This window comes from Rhinolophus hipposideros, assembly GCF_964194185.1.
Source record: "Rhinolophus hipposideros genome assembly, chromosome: 19".
Lineage (NCBI taxonomy): Eukaryota > Metazoa > Chordata > Mammalia > Chiroptera > Rhinolophidae > Rhinolophus > Rhinolophus hipposideros.
Window position 1 is genome coordinate 32,199,884 of NC_138065.1, and position 26,813 is coordinate 32,226,696.

At 43.9% G+C, this 26,813-nt stretch overlaps 1 protein-coding gene across 10 annotated transcripts; it reads left to right on the forward strand.

Annotated features, from left to right (window-relative positions):
• The first annotated feature begins 590 nt into the window (after positions 1–590).
• On the forward strand, positions 591–25,663 carry PFKFB2 (6-phosphofructo-2-kinase/fructose-2,6-biphosphatase 2). Of its 10 annotated transcripts, none has more exons than XM_081026784.1 (17): positions 748–892; positions 1,902–2,009; positions 7,580–7,705; positions 8,221–8,317; positions 8,747–8,813; positions 8,945–9,019; positions 9,385–9,441; positions 10,346–10,470; positions 12,308–12,515; positions 12,913–13,059; positions 13,836–13,940; positions 14,685–14,814; positions 15,567–15,629; positions 15,888–15,952; positions 16,563–16,742; positions 22,581–22,666; positions 22,897–24,964. In XM_081026784.1, the coding sequence occupies exons 2-16, from the start codon at positions 1,922–1,924 to the stop codon at positions 22,635–22,637; spliced, it is 1,590 nt and encodes a 529-aa protein (XP_080882910.1). In that variant the 5' UTR covers positions 748–892; positions 1,902–1,921; the 3' UTR covers positions 22,638–22,666; positions 22,897–24,964. The 10 variants fall into 10 exon arrangements, with proteins under 10 accessions (XP_080882912.1, XP_080882910.1, XP_080882909.1 ...); XM_081026780.1 differs by having other exon boundaries at positions 771–892; positions 1,902–2,058; XM_081026783.1 differs by lacking the exon at positions 22,581–22,666 and having other exon boundaries at positions 22,897–24,977.
• Positions 25,664–26,813: the final 1,150 nt, after the last annotated feature.

The window sequence follows — 26,813 nt, forward strand, 5'->3', positions numbered from 1 at the left end:
TGAAGGAGGAATAAAGACATCTCTGAATTTACCTCTCTTTCAAGAAATCCATGCTCATTGCTCTTTTTCCATCCTGGTAGAAATGGAAACTGAATCTTTTTATACTTTTCGTGACCCATTTTCCTGCTGGAACCATTTCCTCTTTGGTTCTTCAAGATGCCCATAACAGATGGCATAGTGTGGGAGGTAGGAGAGAATATAAATACGGTGGTTGGAAGTCCACTGGAGTGGGTGGATGGGTCTAGTATGTGGTTGGTTCAGCGAGGAGAGTAGTTGGTTTTCTTAGGTTACAGTGTCTGACCTATAGGAAGGATATGCAAATACCCTAAGATGTAATCAGCGTAAGTACTGTGGTAGTTTACCCTGGCAAAGCACCTTCTAAACCTTACGTTCCAATTTATGGATCTAACGAGGTCCTGCTGGGATTCAGGGAGGGAAGAGTTAACCTCCGCGACTTCTTCCCATCACCCAAAAGTCACACCCTCTCAAGACGTCTGCTGAGTCCTCTCTCGCGAGAGTATGAAAAAAGTAATGGTTTTACTTAAACCCGCCCCCAGCCCTATTAGTTGCCAAGCAACGATGCAACCAACCTCCACAGTGCTGGGAAACTTGGGAACTTGTGATCTTTCACTTCACAGCTTCATCCTCCCTCTAGAGCCAGCGTCCGCGATTCCGATTTGAGCCCCGCCCTCTGGGGCCTGCAGGCGCTGGATTGGTCGACGATTCTCTCCAGGTGAAGACCAACGTGGGGGTGGGCGGAGCTAGGCTGGGGCACTAGATGTGCCGGCGATCGGCGTGCGCGGGCCCCAGGCCACAGTCTGGCGTCTCCAGTGTGCAGCGTGTCGGGGGAAGTGCCGGGGCCACTGCCCGGAGGGATTTTAGGGATTATAGGGTGAGCGACAGCTGTACAGCGTCTGCCAGAGCCTGGGCGCGAGGGGGGCGGGCTGCGGGCACCCGGATGAGGTGCGGGACGCCGGTGCCCTGCTGTGTCAGGCAAGTGCCGGCCCCAGGCATTGCCGGGAGTGGGGGCGTTCGGGGGCCGGGAGCCGCCGCTGGTATCTCGATTGGGGGATTTGTGTGGTCAGTAGAACATCACTTCCTACCTCACGAGTCCCTTGTCTGGGTTTGGGGAGTGAACCCGGGGCTCTCCTAGCCCAGTTCGAGTCAGGACTTACCCCTCCTCCTGCAGGGGACCTGGAGCAAGAGATTCTTTGTGCTCCCAGTGTTTCTTCTGTAGGCTTCGTCCCGGGGCTAGGTGGGGAGAGCTGGGGAGCAAGGGCTTGAGAATGAGAACACTAGAGAAGGAAGGGTGACGTGCTAGGGGTGTCTCAGGGTCCAGTTAAAGTTTTTCTTTCAGGAAACGTGTTTGAGATTTTCCCACCTCATTTTTTTCAGGACTGAATTCTACCATTCGTCTGCCATTTCTTTATCATAATGAACTTGATCTATTCACAACCCACCCCACCCCCAACTGCTGCCACTGCTCTCTCCAGATTCTTAAACTAGAATTTAAGGTCAGGAAGGAACTAGGATAAGCCACTTAATTTGATTGACCTCAGTTTTTCAAATCTGTGAAATGAAGAGAAGTAATGATGGTAGCAAATTCTGCCTTATTACAGGACTATTGGAAGGACCGAAGAAGATAATTTACGTGAATGTAACTCCTAAGTCTGCATTATAAACGCAAGGTTCTAGTGCTCTATTTATACATAGATGAGAAAGCAGAGAGCAGTGGGTTCATGACTTATTCTGGGGCGTGTAGCTATTAACGGGGAGAAAGAGGGCTGGACTTGACTCCTGGCCCAGAGTATTTTCAGTTATGCTGCACTGATCCTCTTCACTGAATGTTTTGAGAGATGTCTGCTTTCTTTCCTTCCTTACATTCCTTTTGTCCCTTCCAGACCTCTCCTGAAGAGCTGCCATGTCTGGGAATAATGCATCTTCAGAACAGAACAGCAGCAGCTGTGAAACCAAAGCCTCAAATCTTCGAATATCAGAGAAGAAATGTTGTAAGTTCTGGCAAAAAGGCGGGGCTGCTCTCTCCCAGGATTTTATCCGGTGAATATAATTGTAATCCTAGACTTTGCTGCTTGATGGGAGTGAGAAATAATTCTTTAACACGGCAATTTAAAACAAAATGTACAAGGGGAATTTCCTGTCTGAAATAAGTATACCATGAAATGTCTATTCTTGGGGCTGGACTGATGGTGTGGTCCAGCATTTTCTTATTGCTTTCTTTAACTGAATCTCTGTCTCCTGGGGGTATCTGTACACTTGATTGATGTTAAAAGTTAGGACAGGCATTATTGTACACATAGTGAGTAAGGCAGAGTGGTAGTGTGCAGGAAATACTGGGGGCTGATAAGGTTTGTGAGGGTGCTGCTCACTGTAGAAATTGCAGGTGGCAGCCAGTAGCTCATTTCTATAGGCCTTAGGGGAATGAGCCCTGACATTTGACTTTTCACAGTGTCTTGGGCGCCATATTTTCTCACAGGGTAGCCTTTGAACTTTGCAAACTGTTTTTCCTGCAGGTTCATTCCTCTGGGGACAGGTTTCACAGGAACATTTTCGTGCCAGTCCTTTAGACAGACATGGCAGGTGGGTTTGCGGAGAGATGAAACATCTGCATTCCAAAGCATCATTATCGACTGCCAGACTGCATAGCCCAGTCCAAAAGGTCCAGGGCAACTGGGCCCCAGATGTTTTGTGGAAACTAAAGGAATGCTAACCCTTGTCCCTGCTTCCAGGTTGCACTTTTCCTTTGGAACTCTATCAGTCAGTTCTTCTCCCTTCAGTGGTTATATTTATCAGTAGGTGGAAACAGCCGAGCAGCATGAGACCTGGAATCATCTCATGTTCAAAGCTTTCTCCAGAGTCTCGACCTTGAGGTCATGCCCTTGTCAGTCTCATGATTAATGATGATAATCTCTTTTCACCTAGTGCCAATGAGGCTTGCTGGGGTTTGGGCTGTAGCAGAGGCAGCTTGTTTGGATGTGACACTGAGTATGGTGTACCTCTACAATTAGGGTCTCCTTTCTCTGCCAGGGCAGGAAGCTAGGTAGTAAGGGCAAGTACCCCATGGGCGATAACAAGTATAGTGTGATGTTCGAGTGCAGCCTCTGGAGTCAGACTGCCTGGGTTTGAATCTTGGTTTTAGTACTTCCTCGCTGTGTGCCCTTGAACAAGTTACTTGTCCTCTCCATGCCTCAGTTTATTCCTTTCTAAAATTGGGATACTAATAGTATCTCCTCCCAGAGTGATGTGAGAATTACATGAATGAATATAGGAAAGTGCTTAGAAGAGTGGTGGACACATAGCTGGTGTATTATTTTCACTGGTGACTCTATTTGCATGTTGTGTTTATTTCTAAAACATTATATACAAATTGAATTGTACTCTAACCACTGTGCTGGGAGCTCGCTATTTAAAAGAGCCCTGTGAAGAATTGTATTTTCAGTAAAGAATGTTTCCTCCTTTTGTTTGACAATATTGTAACCCGGATTTTGGGGTTTGGGATATACATGTTAAGGAGAGCTGCACTTGATTCAAAGGAAAGCAGGAAGCTGGGATGTGTGTCTGGGGTAGATGGGGTGGGGTGGGGGAGTTAGGAAGTGTGGGAGTCTCTGACCCTGAACAACGCATAGTGTCAGTCCTAGCTCTGCTTTGTTCTCCGAAGGAAGCTCCTATCTGCCTTTCTGACTCTTCTGCAGTTTTTCTGCCTTGAGGGCTTTTGATTGGTCAAGGAAGCAGTAATCCCAGGTCTCTGTCTGGTCCTCTAGACTCTTAATTTCTGCATGGCTCTGATTTCTCCCTTCCCAGCTCCACCCTCTTCTTTCCCACTGGAAGCATCTGGGTTGTCTTAAAGCCACTGTCCTTCAGTTACCCCATTTTCTTTTCCCCTTTCCGATTGGACCATGAGACTATTGCAGCTACAGTCAAAGGAGAAATACAGTTATGAGAATATGTGCCAGTTCATTTCCTTTTTCTCTGTTATTTGCCTGTATCTTGGGAAGGCTCCCCTGGCTGCTCAGTGTTCACACCCAGCAGTTGCTTTATTAATAGCTCGGCCATTATTTCCTTGCTGCTAATTACACCTGTGTTGGCTCTGGGATGTGACTGAGCTGGAGGACCGAAGAAGGACTTTAGAGAGGCAAAACCTCCATAGGAACATTACAGGAACTTCATTTACTCCAGGGATGTGGGTGAAGGGGAGTAGTGATGGCTGAGGTGTCTTTAAGGTGCCCAGATAACTGGTTTCAGGGCTCTGTGAAAGCGGGAATGTGTGTGGGAGAGGTCTACACGCTTTTCTTTCTTTGTTTTTTCTATTCTTTAATATTTGGGATATGTGTGGAACAGACAAGTTCCCAAGTGTACATTTTCCTAATTACAAAAACAATACACGTTCATGAAAACTTCAAACAATACAGAAAGTGAAAAATTAAATATCCTCCACAATTTCTCCTGTCCTTGTTAAGTTTGATTCTTTCTGACATCTTATTCTAGTGTATCCTATTAATGAAAATAGGCTCACACCGTATATATTTGGTTCTGCTGCCATTCCCTCTTTTTTTTTAAACTTACAATATCATGGACTTTTATCATGTCAGTAAATCTACGTTTACCCCATTCTACACAGTATTGCAGGTGTGGATATGTCAATCTCCCCGATAGATATTTATGTTGTTTCCAGTTTTCCACCATCACAAACAATGCTGCAGTGAGCATCCTTGCACACACACCTTTGCATGTTTATGCTGGCAACTTCTCTACAGAAATAGTAGAAGAAAAAATAGACAATTAAAATTCTGATCAGCATTACTAATGTACTGTAAGATGTTTTTAATATAGATGTTTTTAATATTTCAAAGTCCTTGATGGTAATCGGGCATTGAAAGTAACTATAGCTGTACTGGTTAATGAAAATATTAACTTTCTTAGTGTTTCACTGCAGAACTTGGATATTTCAGACCTATCAGTCAAATAGCAGGATATAATCAGCAGTTTTATGACTTCTGATGACTAAAAAGAAGACATTACTAACGAAACACACTTAATGGGCAGCATATTTCCAAAATGTTGGTCCTATTTAGAAGAATTAGTGGAAGAAGACTTTGGTCATGAAAAGGCCGGGAACCACGGGCTCTCTAGACCACCCTTCAGGTTTAGATTAGAGAGCGTAGTCATGCTGTCCACATGGCTCCCATCGTCAGGTGCCACTGACAGGAGCTGGTGGCTGGGACTGAATGGGCCGACATGAAACCAGGAGTCTGGTCAGAGCCCTGACCTTGACTAGAAAGTCAAGGTCTACTGTGGAACTATGGGCCAAGCTCTTCACTTCTCTGGGCTTGAGGTGTTTTTTGTCTGAAAGAGGGATGTTATTAAGCCCTCATTTCCTCTAAGCGTGTTCATGAAGGGAAAATAAATTTAAGACTGAGAAAATGAGTTAAAGTGTGCATAAAGAAGGTAGAAGAAAATTTCAGGATTGAAGCAGATTTCCATTATATGTCCAGGGGTGTGTTACATTGTCTCTGAAATTAATCAGCATGGAGTATCTACTATTGAAGTTAAGGTGGTGGTGGTGGTTTTGTTTTTTAACAGGCAAGACACTATGTTCCTTGATTTTGTCAATGTGGCAGTTTGAGATAGGAAGTTTGGTTTAGTTTTGTACTCCAGAAAATGAGAAGCACTGGTTGTGGCAGGTGTCTGTGGGTGTGTCATGGGCACAGGCGGGAGGTGTGGTGCTGGGGGGTACCATGGGGAGACCTTAGTGACCCTTATTTTTTGTTCTGAGCCCTCTCTGTCCAGTTTGGCAAACATGGAGCAGCTGGTACCCTCATTAGCTTTAGAGCAGCTCCCTAGTATCAGTTCATTAGGGAGGGTAACAGGACCATTGGGGAAGTGCCTAATGGGCTGGAAGGTGTGGACAAAGCAGGCCTGGAAGTGCAAGTAATGAGCCAAATCATGGGGGATTGAGAAGAGTGCCGTGCTGAGCTGGAGAAAGTGAAGGCTCAGGAGGATTCAACTGATGAAACCTGAGGCAACTGATCCCAGGCTGACCCCCGTCAGGGTTCAGAGGTCATTAATAATAGCTGAGGCTGCAGGGTGAGTTCACTTGCCTTCTTGCCCCAGGTTTGGAAGTATGAAAATCACTTCTGTTGCTCATCACCTCCCTCGGGGTGAGTGCATGCCCAGGCCCATGAATTTTCCATGTGCATGGAAAACTAGGACTAAAACTAAGCCCTCTGACCCTGAGTCTACCCCTCTCTCATTGCTTGGGCCTCTCTTTGGCTTCCAAGTGTTCTTGCCAAACACCCCTTCCGAGGCCGGTTCTCCACCCACGCTTTCTGCCTACTTCTCCAATGAGATCTTTTTACATTCCTTTCTCAAAAGATGAAAGATGACTTTCCCATGCAACTACCCCAGTTTTACTGGATTCTTTCTTAGCCTTACAGGGCCACCTTGTCCAGGGTAGAGCAGTAGCAGCAGCAACTTGCAATGCACCCTCTGGAAAGCAGTGCTGGGAAGCACAAGGCGGTTCTTTGCCTCTCCCGTCCCTGTGCAGGGCCTGCCCTCAGGAGCCAGCAGAGCCCGAGCCTCCCAGATGACCTCATGTAGGCCTTGGACCCAGGAAAGTGGCTGGCACTAGTGCGGGGCCCTCTCCCACCACTCCTCTGTGGCACGACGGGCAAGAAGGAGCCAGCCTCTGAGCAAGCTATTGAGGAATCAGTCTCTTTTTATAGAGAAAAGGTGCCCTGGAAGCACAAGATCTAGACTCTAATGACAGCTCTTCCTATGATTCACGTGTGTCCTTAGGCGAGTCACCTGACCTCTGAACATCTAGTTTGTCTTACCTATCCAATGAGACCTATCTCTCTGTAAATAAGTTTTGTGAGGACCAATGACTGTTCCTGCTTCTAAATTGTCTTGCTTTCCTTTCATATGGGCCGTGTCATGCCCTTTACTGAAGCTTCCTGAGGTCTTGTCAGAACCTGTGTCAAGTAGGCTTTTCCACGGTCTAAATCTCTGTGGTTTACAAATTCTGACTTCAGCTCATGTCCCGAGTTCAAGGCCAAAACAACGTGAAGCCACGTTCTTTTTGTGGTGGGCAAGCTAATTCTTGCCCGTGGCTCTGAAGGGATAGATGAAGTCCTCAGGGAAGACACTCTGTGGGACCTGTTATGGGAGCTCGCTCAGTTCTGCACTGGTAGCATCTCCAGGTGCAAGACCTTCCTTCACAGCTATTATCGTTTGAGTGTTACTGGACATTCTCATATTAAGGATAGTTACTGTCTTTCTAATCCTTGCCACTTTTCCCTCTCTTTCCATGTTGGGTACCCCTGTGAAAACCTTGGACATGTGGGGAAGACATGTCTTGGCCTGGGGAGTTTCTGGAAGTCTACATGACCCTTTAACTCTCTTTAGGGAGGATTCACCCGATGTCTCCTCAGTTTGCCTTCCTGGTCTTTTTGGACTCTTGCCTCACTGAGGTTTATGAGGAGTAAATGAGATTATGACTATCGAGTTCCTAACCCAGTGCATGGACCTTACTTGGTCCTATTCTGTTTCATGTTCTCTCTAGCTTGGGCATCCTACATGACCAACTCCCCTACTCTCATCGTTATGATTGGCTTGCCAGCCCGGGGCAAAACCTATGTGTCCAAGAAACTCACACGCTACCTCAACTGGATTGGGGTGCCCACCAAAGGTAGGTGAAGGTCATTCATTCTTTCGGAAGGGAAATGGTCAGTTCCTTTGTCTCACAGGCCTCTGGGGGAATTTATTCTTCCTGGAATCAAGGTTATAGGGTGCTTCTGGAAGAAATAGTGGTTGCTTCCTGATTTACTGAATGTATTCCCTGTTCACAGACTGGTTTCCTCCTGACCTGGTGGATTGGCTTAATTTGAGGGAATGCCTTTGATAGTGTATGGTTTTATATTTTCAAAGCCCTTACGTATGTATCGTCTTGTCTAATCCTAGTAGTACCCCTGTGAAATAGCCAAAGTGGCTTAGGAAATTGAAACTTGGACAGCTTGCTCAAGACTTGCCCAAGGTCTAATAAGTCTGAACTCGAGCCTAATTTGACTCTTAATCTGGTATTGTTCCCAACATACCTTGCTGCCTTTTTCATCCCATTGGCCACTCTGACATTAGAGCAGGAAGTCCCCTTTGGTATGGCCATTGTATTGTTTCACTGCTGAGGCGTGTTGCTGTCTTTTGCAGTGTTTAATCTTGGGGTGTATCGGCGTGAAGCAGTCAAGTCCTATAAGTCCTATGATTTCTTCCGACATGACAACGAGGAGGCCATGAAGATTCGCAAGTGAGTTTTCTTAGGCCTGACCCCAGAGCCAGCTCTTTCTCGGCCATCAAAAGAGTGGATGTGACAGGGCATGGTTTTCCTTTCAGTAAATACCCTGTGGGGATTTTAAGTGGAAGTTATTCACAGGACAGGTCACTTTGGGCTTGGGTGGGTAGAAGAACAGGGCTCAGGTAGATACATATATGCTTGTAGGTTAAGCTTGCAGAGGGGTAAGATGTATACATGGGGAATGGGGATGGGAAAGATATAGAATGGTAGAATTATCTCAGTGGGGAAATTGAAAGGTCTACTTAGGGAAAATTTTTGACCAATGGGACAACTAAGCAGGAAGGCATGTGATTCCCGTAGCCACCCAAATGTTCTTGTCTCTGGCTGTGCTTGAGCTTGGTCTCGCCCTGCTCCTGCTGATGTCCTTTGCTCTCATGGCAGACAGTGTGCTGTGGTGGCCCTGGAGGACGTTAAGGCATATCTCACTGAGGAGAGTGGGCAGATTGCGGTAAGCCTTACCTGCCTCTTCCCTGTCTTGGTCTCCACCCTTTCAAGGCTGTACAGCCCCACTTTGGGTCCACCTTTGTGTGATTCCATTTCTCACTCCCCACTCACCTACCTTCTGGGCTGTCTTTCCAGGTGTTTGATGCCACCAATACCACCAGGGAGAGGAGGGACATGATTTTGAACTTTGCCAAGGAGAATTCTTTCAAGGTAGGATCTGCCACCATGCTGGAGGAAAAGGGATGAGTGGAAGTGGGCAATTAGGAGGGACTTGTGGATCTGTTTGACTCTGGTGAGTGAGGACAGAATTGGATATCTGATTCTCTTCTCTTGGGGCATACCCCAGTCCTTGAGTGTTTTTTTGCAGGTCCTTTCTCAGACCCTTAGCCTGTATGTCTGAGGCCCTGGGGATGTGGTAAGAGCTATTTTTAAATGAAGAGGCCTTGAAGGGCGCTTTTATGAAAGAAAATCCTGGGGGATGTGGTGACTGGGGTGGGGCAGGTTTGAGCATGTGCTCTTAATGAACAGCCTGGTCATTTTCGACTCATTTGTCACTGCCTTCTCTCCCTGGTCAGGTGTTCTTTGTGGAATCTGTCTGCGATGATCCTGATGTCATTGCTGCCAACATCCTGGTGGGTGACAGCCCTGCATACCACCACCTCTTTATCCTTTGTGCTGGGGGGGGGTGGGGGGGCTGGGGGGAAAGTCAACTGGGTAATAAAAGAAAGAAATAGACATGTTTAACATCACAGAGTGATCTGTTTGATCTGCTAGAGCACTGTTTTGCACTTCGGCACTCTTCCCTTGGGAGAAGAAATTGAGGCTTTGAGGAATAAAGTAAGAATTAGCTGTTGAATGGAGAGCAACACTTAGACTGTAGGAGTCATGTCCCTGAGTTCTGCATATTATCTGGGTGCTGAGACCCAGGGGCATTCTTAGAATAGACCAGATTTCATTATCTGCCAGGGCCACCTTCTAGAAAGGTCATCTGCCTAGCAATTGTCTAATACGGAGGTCGGTGCTCTATGCACTGAATGCCTCTTGCCCTGTGTAGTCACAGCATTAACCAATGCCCATTTGATGGATTGTGCTATGCTCTGCTGAATAGACATCGATGCATATATATCATGGCTGTGCTTTTTCAGCAACAGGGCTACTTGGGGTTATCTAAGGAAGAGGCATCTGGTCCCACTCAGGCATGAATCACATTAATTACCCTATTCTGAATGGTCATCGGGAGAAATTGAAGCCCATTCTCTTTTCCCAGGAAGGTACATGAAGGGAGTGCTACTCAAGAGCAGCTTCAGTTGCATGACTGCCACTGTCCTTCAGCCAAGGGCAGGCACATGACTCCCCAGTTGTCTTTCCCTTCTTAATTGCCAGGGTCATAGGACTGTGGGGGAGGGGTGGTGCTCCAGTGAAAGGCCACTTCTATGGACTTCCTTTTCTTTACTAGCAGTAGCCCCCTTTTGCTATTCGCAGGAAGGCTATTGAGGGCACACCTCTGACTAGGCCCTGCTCTTCCTATGATTCCAGGAGGTAAAGGTGTCGAGCCCTGACTACCCTGAAAGGAACAGGGAGAATGTGATGGAGGACTTCCTAAAGAGAATCGAGTGCTACAAAGTCACCTATCGACCCCTTGACCCAGACAACTATGACAAGTAAGGTTTAAAGGGCCTGAGACAGGGGTCTCTTACTATTTGAGAAAAGAGGCTTTCCATGACTCTGTCCCCAAACTTCCTTCTGACACTGCAGACCCATAATGTTTTTATCACTCCACAGAAACAAGGTATGGATTTGTGGCTCCTGTTTGGGTTGCATCTTATACCTGAACACTGAAGTGTTTTTTATCATCAATTCTTCCTCTTTATCCTCTAGAGCAAGATTTCTCATTCTCAGCATTATTGACATGTTGAAGTGGATAATTCTTTGTTGTAGGCAACTGTCTTGTGCATTGTAGGATGTTTACCTATATCCTACATCCCTGGTCTCTGCCCACTGGATACCAGTAACATTCCCAACCTGTGACAATCCAAAATGTTTCCAGACATTGTTAAATGTCCCTGGGGGGTAAAATCACCCTTGGTTGAGAAGCACAGCTCTGGATCATAGTTTTGAACCAGGGTGTGGTAGGATACCCCTTAGAGATGTGTCATGAGTTTTAAAAGTTTATTGTGTATATATGTTATATGATATGTAACTATGTATATATACACACATAATACATATATAAGATACAAAACAATGTACATGTAATGTATACGTAATATGTTATATATAATGTGACATAACATAACATAACACATTATGTATATAAATAAAACATTTCAAGTCCTCAGGAACATGCCTGGCTTAGAGAACTGTCTGATCAGTGCTAGCTGTCATTACTATGGCAGCGTCTATCAGCAGAGTGATATATACTACAGGTTAACTTGACGTGCGTGAGGTATAGGAGCCATAACAAAATGTCAAGTCCATGTTGAAGAAAGATGTGTGCACCTGGAAGCCTGTGAGAATGTGGCCTTTGGAAAGGCATGCAGTCCGACCAGTTATCAGCTCTAGTCAAATAAGAATATAGCCCTGCAGCCACGCAAATGGTGAGACCAGTGTGCGTAACCCACTGTTTGATCACTTCAGAGGTCTGCTTTGGAGTTTTCATTTCCTTCAAAGGTTGCTCAGAATGTTACTATTTGGAGGTGTTGTTTAATACAGTGGTTGAAAACCACTGCCCTAGATATGATATAATAATATATTCTTCAGTTAGCTCAAAGTCCTACATAGAAAAATATTCTAGAAGAGAGTGTATGTGTGTGTGTGTGTGTGTGTGTGTATAGATGTTATCTCTTGCAGTAGGGTTATGGGTGGGTTTTTGGTTTGTTTTTGCATTGTTCTACGTTTTTTGTTTTTGAAAATTTTTTTGAAATAAGCTCTTACTATTTTTATAAGGAGAGAAATTCCATGATGTCCCCAAAACAAACAGTCCATGGAAGTGGCTGTGAGGAGGCTTGGTTTAGGTAGAAGCTGGGAATGCGTAGAGATCTCTCTGTGGGTCAGGCTGCTCCTGTCCTCCCCTCACTACTGGGGATGCTTTACTCTGGCTAGGTCTCAATCACCTCAAATGACAGTTGTGCTTCTCACCAAATTTCAAGGTTGGCAAAACCTTCAGGTCGTCTAGTTGAGGGGAAGTCTGAATTCTGTTTATCACATTTATTATTTTGCAGGGCACAGTATAGGCACTGAGGGAATGGTACTGACTAACTGAAAGTTTGGGAAATTTTACTCCATTTTGGTTCTTTTTTTTTTTTTTTTTTTTTAATTTATCATCTTGGTTCTGAGGAGTAATCCATCTCTTACCATTCGATTTCTTAAATGTGGATGGGGTTATGACAGGAGTGGAGGAGGAGCTGCTGTGAGCCTGCAAGTAACCATGAAATCCTTTTCCCCCCTACTGCGATCCTCAGATTTTTATACCCAGGGCATTTCCCCCTTCTGTCCCAGGGATCTCTCTTTCATCAAGGTGATAAACGTGGGCCAGCGCTTTTTAGTGAACAGAGTCCAAGACTACATCCAGAGCAAGATAGTTTACTACCTCATGAACATCCACGTCCAGCCGCGCACCATCTACCTTTGCCGGCACGGAGAGAGCGAGTTCAATCTCCTGGGGAAGATTGGGGGTGACTCTGGCCTCTCGATGCGGGGAAAACAGGTGAGTAATTAGCCAGCAGGCTGGAGTTCCTAAACTTCGAGTTAGAGGGTATGGTGGAGGTCATCTCTTTTATCCCCTCACTGCTTCCTAAATCCCACTGGGGCTTAGGCTGTGGTTTCAGATAGCCAAACAAATGCTGAATAAGTTTTCTTGTTCACTGATTCTAGTTCTGTACTGAAGTGTGGGCAACTTGGAACCATTTCTGTGGTGGTCACTCAGCCATCAGATATTTAATGGGAACAACTTGTGGGCGTAACACAGTCCAGGGTGATTCAGTTACAGCTGATTTCCTTATGGGTTTATTACATGCAGCACCTTTCAGATTTTGGCCTTTATAGGCTGAGTTAGCAGTTGTATGTGTTTTTGCTTCTTTCAAAATTTTTATTTGAAACCCCAGTTTGCCCAGGCTCTAAGGAAGTTTCTGGAGGAACAGGAGATAGCAGACCTCAAAGTGTGGACGAGCCAATTGAAGAGGACTATCCAGACTGCTGAATCCCTGGGGGTGACCTATGAGCAGTGGAAGATTCTGAATGAGATTGATGCTGTGAGTAGGAAGCTCTGATGGCCAGCATGGTCTCTTATTTAGTCAGTAACTCTCAGAAATCGTGATGTGGACAGTTTTATCTAAAAACTAGAACCATCAAGTAGAAACTTTGAAGGAATTGAATCGATGGCCGGTTTGGGGAGGAAGTGGGAACAATTGCACCCTTGGCTGGGGCCTGTTGCCTGCTTGAGCACCCATGCCAATAATGTGATCCAAACCAATTTTTGACCTGGCTACGCTCGCACCTGGGGAGAGTGGGGCTCCATTTTGATCCTTTGTATATTTTCTTCCTGTGAAAAAGAAATAGCTAACAACTCACTTCTTTAATTTCTGCTTACGTCATTTGGTCAGCTAGTCTGAAAAAGTCCTTTCCAATTTTTTTCTTGGCTTTCTTTGTCCTTGAGTACAAAAGTAGGCATTTCTTTTTTTTCCCTTCCTCTGTACCCTTTTATGCCTTCTGCAGGAATTCCCCAGGGTCAGTTTCCGCTCCTTCCCTGCTTCCTGTTCCTTTTATCCTGCTGACTGTTCTTGACCTTAAGTTCCCCACAGCAGTTGAGGAAAGTGGCAGCTTATGCTAGAGAAGCCACGTCTTCTCTGCAGTGGCCCTCACCCTGCCTTTCCCAGACACGCTGGCCAGTCAGTTGCAGGACATGAAAGGACTTGGTGCAGTGCCTGGCCCATAGTAAAAAAACTGGCATTCTGCTCTGTTGTCTTCCTCGTTTGGGCGGGGCTGTATGGGTCAGTGTACCTCTGTAAGCTGGTGTGGCTCCTTGCAGGGCATGTGCGAGGAGATGACCTATGCAGAGATTGAGAAGCAGTACCCAGATGAGTTTGCACTTCGAGATCAAGAGAAATATCTGTATCGATATCCTGGTGGGGAGGTGAGATTCTTCTCACGTGGGCGACTGCCCAGCCCTTTGCTGAGGGATTAGAGTTAGTTTGGGGGAAGGATTGAATGTTGTGGGGATCTAGAAAGGGTACTTAAGGCATCATTTAGTTTGTCCTCCTACCTTTGGGTCATACATACTGTTTAATTCAGCTTAGGTAGTTGAATGCCTCATTAATTTATTAAGGTCTCCAGGGAAAAGGATGACAGGATATCCTCTGTGTTGAGTATACTGAAGAGTCAATATGATTTTTTTTACTTCCTTTTTTCATTCCACTCCCTCAATCCTACTTCCAGCCAAGCAGGTATGGGCACCAAGTAAACATATGGGCTCTGAATGATTTCCCTGTCATCATTGGTGTTTTAGGCTGTTTCCCTGTCTAAGGGGCTTCAGAGTCGAGGGATGTGTGAGGCAACGGTAAATACACAGAATGGCGGAAGCCCAGGAAACCCCGAAGAGCCCCTCGTTGCCTTATACTCTGCCTGTTAATCTTCGGAAGGAAAAAAAATACAGGCTGAATTCAGATTTCTTTTTCTTGACCTGTAGTTTTCTTGGTCTGAATGTTGCTCTTGAAAAGTCTGAATATTCTTAAGAGATGCCAGGGCTGGGGGGTATTAGCAGGTGACATGAACTTCCAGCTGGGGAAGGAGCAGAGGCCTCTTACTCTGGACTCAGTTGCTGACTTGGCTGGCAGCTTACGCCTCGCCTCCTACCACCCTCCCCCACTTCCCCCCACAGTCGTATCAGGACCTGGTGCAGCGTCTGGAGCCTGTCATCATGGAGCTGGAGCGTCAGGGCAACGTCCTTGTCATCTCCCACCAGGCTGTCATGCGCTGCCTCCTGGCCTACTTCTTGGATAAGGGCGCAGGTGCCATTGAGGGAAGGTCTGGGGGACACATTCATGGGAGGGACCTGGATTTGGGGTGATACCGGGATCCCTGGCAACCGGACTTCTCCCTCTTCCATTCAAATTGGAGTACATTCTTGAGGCAGTCGTGTGGGGCTCCCGGCAGCCACTGGGCCAACTAATTGCTGATTGGCTCTGCTGGTACAAAAGCCCCCACTGGGGAGTGGCTGCTGGTAATGCTCCTCAGTACTGCTGGGCTCAAGGGCAGTGTCATGCTGACGCTCTTGGCAGCATCAGAAAAGTGGTTGAACATTCGCTGCTTGTAAGGAGGGTGGTGCCTTAGAAATGGCTTCATCCTTTGGATTCAGGGTAGGACAGTTTCTGGGTAGAGTTGTAGGAAGTGCTGCTGCCTTCTCAGACACTTCCGTTCCCTTCCTGATCTACCTGAGCTGCTGGGAAGCCTGCAGATTGGCCTTTGGTGTGCCCAGGTGGGCCACAATTTTCCCTCCCGTGGGGTCCTGGCTACAGCACTTACTCTTGCTTTGCCTGCATGGAACGATCTGTAATGTACTTATTTCCTTCCTTAGCCACCCAGTAACTTGTCTGGCTTCTGTGGTGACCATCTTGAAAATTGTCTTGGGTTTAGGGGAGGAGTTGTGTAACGCTAGGTCAGGGTAAAGAAAACTCCTGAGCTCCTTAGATTATTTTTTCCATTAGCTTGACCTTACTCCATAATACTAAGAGTTTTCCCTCACAGGTCTTTCTGCTTTCAGATGAGCTACCATACTTGCGGTGCCCTCTCCATACCATCTTCAAACTCACTCCTGTGGCCTATGGTAATTATGAATTTAAGAACTGGGCAGGAGGTGGGGATTGAGGAAGCTCAGAATTTTTGAATTTTCTCTTAAGTTTGCATAGAAGTTCAACTTCATCACCCCTGTATTCCAGGGAAGTTCCACCAGTGCCTTACATTTTTAAATGTATGTATGTATGGTGTGCTTTTATTTTACTGTATGCTTTTCCAAACTGAAACCAGGGAATTTTTCTTTGAGCTTTTTTCCTGAAGACCTCTTTTGTTTCCTCTGTTTTCCCAGGGTGCAAAGTGGAAACCATTAAACTCAACGTGGAGGCTGTGAACACTCACCGTGACAAGCCAACTGTAAGTATTTTCCCATAGATGAACATGCAGGTTCCCTGCCACCTTCAGTCTTTGAACCTCTGGCATCAAGACACTGGGGTTTCTTTTATGTACAAAAGGAAAACAGATCCAGAACTCTTGTCCTATATAGTCTGTTACTTTCAAATGGAGAAGATGTTGGAATTATTTTTTTTAAGATTAGTACCTTGTTTATGAGTCTTGGCCTTGGAAGTTGGCTCCTAGAAAGCCAATTAAATATGGAAAGTGTTTGACTGAAGTGAAATGCAAATTTTCCCTCCAGGAAAGTGCTCCCTTTAGAAAGCAGGATCCAGAAGAACCTATGGGTTCATTCCTAGGTCTGTGTTGATAATCTGTCTGATCTTAAATAAGCCCCTTCCTTTCTTTGTCCCTCTTTCCTGCTTTGGAGTGTGATGCTCCAGGAGCTTCTCCCTCTACAACCCTTTAACTTCCTGGGGTTAGGGGACCAGGCCATGGGCCAGGTCTTATGACAGACTGTCTACAGAGGAGCAAGAGTGGAGGGAGCTGTTGTGGTTACAAGCATTATTTAACCTTTATGAGTGAGCTTTTGTCTTGGCTTTCATTTGTGTGGTGTCCCTCCATTTCCAATCAGAACAACTTCCCCAAGAACCAAACCCCTGTAAGGATGAGAAGGAACAGCTTTACGCCTCTGTCCAGTTCGAATACAATAAGGCGTCCAAGAAATTACAGTGTTGGGAGCCGGCCCCTCAAGCCCCTCAGCCCTCTCCGTGCCCTGGACATGCAAGAAGGGGCCGACCAGCCGAAGACCCAAGTCAGCATTCCGGTGGTGTAACCCGTGTGTTTCCCTCCAGTCCTGGCCTCCTGCCCTTGTCACTAATCACAGGAATCATTTAACTTTCAACCCCCACCCCGACACCCCATCATGAATCTTACTTAACACAGAACATGAGGCTATGTGTTTCCAGACCGGCCTTAGTTGTTCTGCAGTGTGAAACATCCCACTGCCCAGGGGCAAGTTGATGAGTTGAGTGTTTTAGGACAGGAACTCAATTGGGGTGGTCTGGAGGAGCAGGAAAAGGGATACCTCACTCTGGGGTGATTAGCATCGCTGGGGTTGAGGCTACGCATGCCCAGTATACTTGGTTCTTGTCCATCCCTGGTATCTAAACTCACTGAAGACCCTGTGTTGGTGACGTGCAGGATGGTGTGGAGGGGGGCACAGAAGCCCATTTTCCCATCACCTCTGTCTCTTTAAGGTGTGCTTTACTCACAGTCCTTACCTGCCTGCTGTCTTCCCCTTGCCTTATTTCCCCTTCGGATTGTCCAGTGTGATGCATGTAATTGTCTTTGTGGTGTCTGTTTAGGAGGGAAGAGAAGGTTGGCGAGAGAGAAGTCCGGGCTCCACTGATGCTCTCTGCAGTGGGCCTAAATGGGTCTGCACTGGGGAAGCCTTTCTTTTCCTCTCTCCCTTATTTCAAGCCAGGTCCTGCAAGGGTCAGACTAGGCTATAGAACATCTAGAGATGCTCTGGAGCTTGCAAGTGGATAGAGGGTGACAGTTCTTGCCTCCTTTCAAGATAAACAGTTCTAAGGCTTTGATGCCCTGGGGGAAGCTGGCTCTGAGTATGTGGGAAATACCTTGGTTTGTATTTTTCACTTCACGAGACAGGCATAGTGTCGGTGTTCTAGCTGCTGTGGAACGAGGTTTAGGAGAATAGGGTGGCCTCTAACTCCTGCAGGGCTCTTGTAGGGCAGGTTATGTATCTTGTCTCTGGTGGCTCTCAGAGTCTTTGCCAACCACTGCAAAACAGTGGCCTCTGGGACTGTTTAGAAGGACAGTGTTAGATTTAGGAGTCACCACTGATGCTTGTCAAAAGGTAGAGCAGAGTTCACTAGAGTTGCCTTTTATCTTTCAGTAATTTTCAAAACTTTTAAGTTAAAAAATCTAAAGGAGTCTTTGGAACTATGTGGGGTCTAACTCTTCACTACCTGTATTTACCTACTCACTTCTGTCACTTTATTTCCTCTGGTGAGTTAAACAGGAAATGTTTAGAGCAGGGATTCTTAGCCCCTTGGAGGCCCATGATAGCATGCTCCTCCCAAATTTGTATGCAAAACTTGTGACTACATGGGCATTTTTCTGAGAAGCAAGTCGAGAGCTCTCATGAAATTTTTAAAAGAGAGAGATGACTCCCCCCTTAAAGTTATCAATTTGTCTTTTAGAGGTAACCAGTGAGAACAAGCTGGCTATTTGTCAAAGGTGTTTTTGGTAAAAGAAGATCTTTTGTCATGGTTCCCATCCAGGAGTATTCATTAGAACCCCTTTAGGCCTTCTGAAATGTCCAAATGCCTGGGTCTACTTTAGGCTTAATATTAACTCAGAATCTCTGGGATTAGGGTCTGGACATGGGTGTATTTAAATAGCTTCACTAATTCTGATTCATACACACTCCAGGTTAGGATTCCATTTATGAAGTCGGGTGGAGACATGCTGGGATGGTAGTTCCTTGGACAAAGCATCAACCTAGGAATTCTTAAAGTACAGTCCTTTGGAGTTAGATGTTTAGCAGATCACAATATTACGTGAAGTGATCCTCTTTTAATCGGGCTGTTATGGTGATGTGCAACAAATCACTACAGAAATAAATGTCCTTGGGTGATAGCTGAGAATTTTAAGCACCCTCGAGATAGGTGCTGAGACAAAACCTGTAGGATGATAAAGGCTGTCATCACAGGTAGCTGACTTGTGACTTTGAGTCCTTTATTCTTGTATCTTGAGTAGGACATCACAACGTTTCCAAAGACTGCTTGCCTAGATTCTGCTGGAAATTGCATCCAGGGTGTAAAGTAACATGCTTTTCCTATTTAGCCATTTGCATAATGTGTACTTATTTCCTTAGTTTGTGGGGCTTTGGGCTGGGTGGAGGTGGGGGTGGGGTAGGATACACAGAAGTAGAAGAAAACGTGCTTGCCCTAAAGAAGGTTATTTTAGAGACAGGGCATACAATTGACAATAAATGAACATTTGCAGAAGAGCAAATCTTTGAGTCTGTAAGTGTAAACACTGAAGTGGAGTGCAGATTACTTCTGACTTTTCTCTTGTCCTATGGCCATGATACTAAAGGAGTTGGGAGGTAGGAATGCCCCTTCCCCCCAAACCCTGTGTGAGAATGAGACGTGATCTAGGAGGTAGTGTGGCGCTTTTAAGAGGTTGCCTTATCTAACTTTGCTTGGTTGGTGGTATCTTTAGCCCAAATGAGCATTCATTCAGTCCTTTGTCTTGCTGTGTGGTGAGAGTAATTCAGAGCTAATGAATGAGAAGGAGAATTTTGATCCAAAGACTGTGGATTTGAGCTGGACATACACTTAGAGAGAGGAGAAGTCTCTGACGAACTAGCATTATGTCACCTTGTTATAAATCACAACGTGAGCCACAGGTCACTGGGATGTTCATGTTGATGATTTCTTCACTCTCCCTTTATGCTAATTTGCCTGCCCCAGAAGAGGAGTGTGAGGTGGTTTTATTGGTCTCAGATAGGACACAAGAAATTAGAACTTGACAGCAGCGAGGGTTTCAGCATTCTTCAATATTCAGAGCAAGATCTCTCCAGAGAAAGTTCAGCAGGAAGAAGCCAGGAGAACTATGTTCTCATATTCCAAGAGAGCTCGTATTCCAAATTTTAGAGAAGTCCTACCTCTTTTCTTTCTTGCCCTCCTCTCCCGTTCTTACTTGAATATGTATTAGTAACATATACACATTAATATGATTATGTGTATATCACAAGTCCTACAACGAGAGAATGGACTCCAGAGTACTTTTTGCTCAGGCTTTCAGTTTTGTTATGGGAGAAGTAGGTGAAAACTTTATCATTAATCTACTGGCATAAAATGGGAAAAGGAAAATCACTGTATGTTCTGTTTTCTTTTTCTTGCTTCAGAGCTGAATGAGGAATTCTGTGACAGACTTGAAAGAGGAATCTAAAGCAGATTTAATCTAAAACTTCTCTTTCTAGCTCCTAATACTCAGATTGGAATTTAGCTGTTATTTGTTATCTGTATTGTCTTTGGTTTTGTTTTGGTAAGGGAATTGTTTTACATTCAGTTGGAAAGTAGAAAAAGAAAGTCTTTTAAAAATATTTTGCTAAAGGGTCTTATCGTTGTCTTTGTTTTGTTTTTTCCCCCCTAAGAAGTTAGGAATACAAATAGTATATTGTATTCCTGTTGTATTCCTGATCGGTTGAGTGTTTCCTGTGAGATTCTAGGCGTTCCTCTTTGCAACCCACTTGATCTTCAGAGGTACTAGCATTTTGAAGAAACATGATATAGCTGTTTGAAAATAAACCGTGTTATGGTTTTTCTGTGAGCAGGGGATCTGAGTTCCAGAGAAACTCATGGTTGCTTAGAGTAGCCAAAGAACAAGAGAAAAAGTATCTAAAAATTGAGAGAACTATACCAGGGTTATATAGTCTTATGCACATTCCATTGTCTTTGTTAAGCTCAGAAGCTATGTTGTGTTTGTTTTCAAGAAATGTGATAAATTCACCCAGGTTTTCCAGTATGCATTTGGACTTGCTTGTGTTTTCAAATATTTTAATTTAAAAAATTATGTAGCAGTTGAGTCCAGTTTAGCAGGATTGATCTCTGACTTCCCATAGAGGTGACACAGACATCAGAAGGATGTCCAGGAATTTAATTTAGACTCATAATGTTGAGAAGACTCTACCTAGTAGTATCTACACGCTGACTGCCCGACAGACCTAAAAGGACCCGGATGCTGACTGACTGACAGGCTGTGGTTGGGTCCCTACGCCGACTGACGGCCTCTAATAGGGTCTGTACGCTGACTGACTGACTGACTGTACTGGGTTGGAGCTGTAAGTTGACAGTCTGACTGTTTTCCAATTGTGCCAGTAGGTAGTGTATGCACGTTATTGTAATTTTCTGTCTATTGCACGTGTACTATAATGAAAGGAAGTTAGTATTCCACATGTTTTCTTTAGGTAGAAGTTCTGTACACTGATTTTTAGTAAACATTTCTTTTAGAGTAGCAGCCAAATTGTCATCATTTTTTAGAAAATGAAGGTTGAACATCACTTGGATGATATTTAGTAAACTCAGCTAAGGAAATGCCTGCTCAAAGCCTAAAACTATTACTCTACTTGAAGTCATCCCATCCACTCCCCCACAGGCAGGATTTCACTTTTACTACTATCTGTTTCTGAACCTTCTGTGTCCTCAGCTTCCCTGTTATGAAAGGTAGCACTCCACTGGATAATGCTGCTGTTTTTAGTCTGCCATGCATTTGGCTCTTAATTCATAATATAATAAATAAAAATGCAAAGGAAATTTTGCATTCAAAAATTGATTTTATTACAAGAGGTGGCAAAGTATTCTTTCCAGCAAGCCTTTCACTGGGGATCTATGACCAACATTTACCTATTTAATGTTTTTATATCTGAATTGCTTGTATGCATTTTTTTTTATTGTGTTGAAGTAACAAGATCAACTCATTCTGATCTGGTAATGGTTTTGCTATAGCAAAAACAAAGGACTGATCACCAGCTGTGCCCTTTGAAGGGGGTTGGAAGTAAGCTGAGCGCTATGGGGTTGAATGGGAAGGGACTGAATTAGGAACCCAAACAATAGAGTTATCTTGCTGATTTCCTAGGCACAGCTCTGTTTAAAGAAGGCACGTAAGTCCTTAGCAGCATTCTGAGTTAATCTGGTGACATTGATCTCAAAATATGCCACTCAGATCCACATAAGGTGTGTATAACTGTACTTGAAATATGTTTTGTGTGTGTGTGTGTGTAGAATGGGTAAATAAAGTTGTTGAGTAACTTGAACCTATCAGAAGGCTTCTGGTTTTTTTGTTTTCTGTTTTGGGTTGTGTTCTTCACCCATCCCACCACCTTATGCTGCTCAGTGATTGAGCTTCAGACAAGCCAAAGCCAGTTCACAGTGTAACTGAAGTCCTTGGTGTAGGCATGGCTCTCTTTCACCACCTTCTGGGGAAGATAGGAAGGACATTATGGAAGGCACATGAACTTCAGTAGGAGTTGTGCGTACTTTTTGGTGCCTCTACAAGAATTAAGAAAAAATTACCTTTGACCAGACGGTGCTTTGACTCTCATCAACAGCATTTAACTCATTATTTATTGTAAAGAGATCTCTTAGAATTCAGTAGGCTGTTCCTTCTAAAGTATGACCTGCCTGTTTCTAAAGACATTACAACCAGTGGGACAAAATGGCATTTAACTTCTGGGACAAGAAGTGCAGGGGAAGTGGGTCACCATGCTCATACGTTATTCCTTGTTACCCTAATAAGGATCCAGAGCTCATTAGACGTGAAGACTCTTGGGACCCATCCCAGGACCACTGAATCAAAATCAGGGTTACTAAGTGATTCAAATGCACACAACATTTGAGAAACACTGTTTGAGGGAGAAGAATTTTTCACAAGCTCAAATGTTAAATCCCATTTTATGGGAAGAAGTTGATTTCTGCTCTGATGACTGATTGCAGAAGGGACTGGGACAGCTGCAAATGGTAGAGACTCTCCTCAGAAGCCAAGTAGCCCCCAACTGCAGTGTCACTTCTTGGCATGGTCTTTCAGCTGATGGAACCTGCATACTCTCCTTTTACCACAGGGGTCCCTACAGCTTCTGCCTCATATCTTGGGTATGCAGCTTATGGTCCAGGTCTGAAAGGAGTGCCTGGTCCAACGTGGCACAAGGTCGGTTACTCCGGGAAAGAAGCCCATGATGACACCACTGGAGTTTGTCTGATTCCGTAGAGAAAGGGGCGTGTGCAAGCACACCAGTGTGTGCATGCCTGTATGCGGGTGTGGGAATGTGGGTGGTGGGGAAGCAGTGGAAGGATGGGGGAGGGATTCTGCTTTATTTTCATTATTTGCCATTTGGCAGTGGTATAATTAATAGCTTTGTTTCTCTTTCTGGCTTTCAGGTAGAGACCTCACTGGCTGTGCCTAGACACTTGTCTCTGGCATCCGTCCCATCATTATCCTGATGATAATGGAAGCTGAGGACAGACCTCTCCAGGGACTGGGATCAACTGAAAAGCTTGGATGTCAGCTCCACTGGGGCTTGAACAGGAAGTGAAGTGGGGATCGGACATTTGGGGCCACCAAAATGAGGCCTGGAGAAACATCACACTCCTCCCCCTCATGCCTACCTAGTAGGAATATCAGTTACACTGAAAAACTTAACTTTTCTGTGCCTCAAAACGTTTAACAGCCTAAACCAATTAGTTTTTTTTTTTTTTTTCCTGATTTCTTTGTTGGCTTTGGCCCAAGTTGGCCAATCTTGTTTTATTTAGGCATTTAACATCCTACCTGTGACTAAACCTAGCTGGCTATTCTTTGCCTACAGTGTAGATGTACCGCTTCAGATTTAATTGTTTTCAGGTGAGAGGGCTGAACTCCTGCAAACCTTTTCTGTGCTATAAGAGCTGGTCTCTGCATCCATTCCAGGTGAGCAGGATAAAGTACAATTTACATATGTTGGCTTTGACTTTTTTGTCACATTAGAAATAGATTCACCAGGTGAGTGGAGGGTATCTGAGAAATTCAGTCCCTAAAATGCTTCTTCTGTGATAATGGAAGAGCAGTGTCAGTAACAACTTTTGCATTTAGAGAAGTTTTTCTTTTTCCAGGCCCATTGAGGGCATGATCTGACTGCAAGTTTCTCCTAAATGGGTACCCATCTTCTAAGTTCTCTTTTGTAGCTGCTGTGTTTTCTGCCTGATTTTGTGTGTGTCTCATAGTTGAAGAGGGCTAATGTTCTCTCCAGTGATTGGGAATGCGGGCTGGAAAGAAAACTAGGGCGCCATTTACATCCCATGAAGAAGTAAAGAAGGTTCCTTGGGAATCTACTCTGCCTGGGAATTCTTTTGGTTTTAAAACAGGTATGGAGACATGCCCTTCTGTGGGCTTTGCCACCATGGTGTGGTCTCTTAAAGCTGTGGCTGTGACTTTCAGAGCAGCTGGTCTTCTGATGCCTGCCTCTTCGCTAGCTGTCACTATTGTGGTCTTCCTGTCTCTCATGTAATACACTGGGAGTGCAGGGGGAACATTGCATTAGTCATTGGGTTTCCATTAAAGATAAGCCAGGTAATTTCCTTAGATCAGTGATTGTCAAATGTGCAAATATGTCTCTGTAGATGTAATTTTAATACGTCAGTCCTCCTGCCAAAGGAGGATGGAAGCTCCAAAGGATATCTTCCAAGCAAAATTATTTCTTTTTTTTAAGAATGGTAAATTTTTAGCTTTTCACATTTTTTTTCTTTCACTCAGATGCCCACTTGCTGGGCAAGAGGGTGAGTACGAGGAAAAGTAATGAAATGTAGCTTTTCCCAAATGGTTCTTTTTATACTGTGGATGAGACGGGGCTGTTACCTAAGATGTGATGAGCTGGGCTGCAGGCAGTTCAGCATCCAGCAACTAGGAGCGTATTTTATATGCACAGTGCTGCCTTCTAAAAGGCTCCTGACTGCTCTGTAGCAGGTGATTTTCATCTGGCTGCTCGTAACATGCTGTACTGTAATGATTTTGTTCTTGTGATGCAGATTTCTTTCTGCATTTATATACACTGTCTTTTCATGATCATATAATGTTTTTATTTAGTTATTTATTCATCCGTGTATGGTATTTTTAAGTCTCCATATTAGTGTTTGCATGTATTTAATCAGAATATAAGGTAATTTGTGTACCAGTTTTTTGGTATAAATTTAGATAGTTTCAGCTTTTAAGTCCAATGTCTGTAGTATTACCTTAAATTAAAATTTCAGAATATAGGTATATCTTCTGTAAAAGGATGATGACTATGTTAAGGCACAGTGGATTTCTTTGAATACTTTTTTTCCTTCATCAATTTTTATTATAAGTATAAATCAAAATATGCATTTCTCTGGAGAAAAGTTTATCTCCTGGATAAATAAAATCATTCTAAAATATGTAATATGTATTACTTTTGTAATAATAAATACAATAAAAGTTATTTTTAATTAAAAATGCAATTTCTGAAATCATAAATAGAAGATAGCATTTGGTATATTATACGTACATGAAATATTAACATCGTGCAAAATATGTTTGAAACTAGCTTCTTTAAAATGATTCTCAAATTATTAGATTGTGTATGTATTTCCAACTGGTGGTTTTAAATGATGACTCCTGCCTTTACGAAGTTCATTAGCATTTCAAAATGTTGTCAGTTGGGGCCATTACTATCGTGCATTATCAATGTTCTAAAGCTTCATTAATTTATTTAACAAATATTTAATGATCACCTGTTGATTACCATTCAGTGGCTAAGACAAAGGCCCTGTTTTCTTTCTAGAGTTTATTATTGGAAAGGAAAAAAATTAACAGCAGTTCTGTAAGCCATCCCTCCCTACTGGGTATGCCTACCCCTATGAATGACCTTGACCAAAACCATTATTAGGTAATAGTTATGTAAATGTTTATGGTAAAGGAAGTTGGCACACTCTCAGTAGCAACAGACATAAAATGAAACGTTTGTAATAACAGGAGAGCAATTACAAATTCTATAAGTCCAAGGTCTCTGATAGAATAAGTTAAGAATTCTCCAAGTTTGCAATTAAGTGAGAGAGAGTGGTTATAAGTATTGCTAAATGTACTGAGCTTAGCAATTTACCTGGAGGAGTAACAAAAATAAAGGTGTCAAGGGTATATTTCCTTGGAAAGATCTCCAAGCACCTTTGCAAGTGTTTTTTTATTCAGTAATCAAGCCATGATATGTCGAAGGCTGGGAGTGTTTGGGGTCATTCACCCTATTTTACAAATAGGAGAATGAACACCCTTATTGAGGGATTCATCTCAACACTGATGGGGTTTTTGTCAAAGCCCATAGCTCAGAACAAGGTGAACAGTAAGATTTGTAACAGTGAGGGCCCAACAAACACATAACATACTACTATTATTATTATTATTATTATTATTATTTTAAATTAAAGTTTGTTAGGGCAACAATGGTTAGTAAAGTTACATAGATTTCAGGTGTACAATTCTGTAGTACATCATCTATGTATCATATTGTGTGTCCACTACCCAGAGTCAGTTTTTCAAATGTAACTGGATATTTAAAGATACCAGGATTAGAAAGGGACTATTCAGAGAGTGCTCCAGTGTTGGGTGACATTATTTGCTTTATTTCTAGGCTTAATAATTACATCACGTCTTCAACCTCAGGGGTTTCAGGGAGGGCTCACCGTGAGGAGAGTCAGCATTCAGGCTCACTAGCTTGCCCTTGTTGGTGAGAACACTACTGGCACTTTCTGTGGCAGTCTGACTGTATCCTATTACCATTCTTTACGGACGTATTCTGAAAAATTGCATTCCTTGTCTTGAACTCATTTGAAAATTTGACAAAAGCTAAGGAATATTGCCAGTAAAATGTAGACACGTAAGTTTTACATACAGTTTAGGGGGTTCATGACCTCCCGAAATCCTTCCCTGCACCTCAGGATAGGAATCCAGTAGTTAGATGATACACACACACACACACACACACACACACACACACACACACACACACACACCATCATCATCATCATCTCCCTTTGACATGAAAAATATCAAGAGATCCATTTGATACTAACTTTTTAAGCAGAAGAGGAGACTATATGAGATTCTGAAATGCTCACTTTTTTCTTTTTACTAGACATTGTGGCATATTTAAGAATTTGAATGGATTGTAGTAAGATAGCATCACCAATCATGGAGAGCAATATTTTCTTTTTCTTAAAAACTCCAAGGCACAAAATCTTTGTCCTTTTATTCTCATTAAGCCAATGCCAGCTGCATTGCTTTAATCATTACAGGCAGAGCAACTCCCTTCAGA

Excerpts from the sequence above, each read along its gene's own strand:
- PFKFB2 (XM_081026777.1), top strand. The coding sequence starts at position 779 with ATGTGCCGGCGATCGGCGTGCGCGGGCCCCAGGCCACAGTCTGGCGTC. Across the intron at positions 2,059-7,579 it reads CTCTCCCAGGATTTTATCCG|CTTGGGCATCCTACATGACC; the intron begins GTGAATATAATT and ends TGTTCTCTCTAG. Across the intron at positions 15,953-16,562 it reads CTCACCGTGACAAGCCAACT|AACAACTTCCCCAAGAACCA; the intron begins GTAAGTATTTTC and ends ATTTCCAATCAG.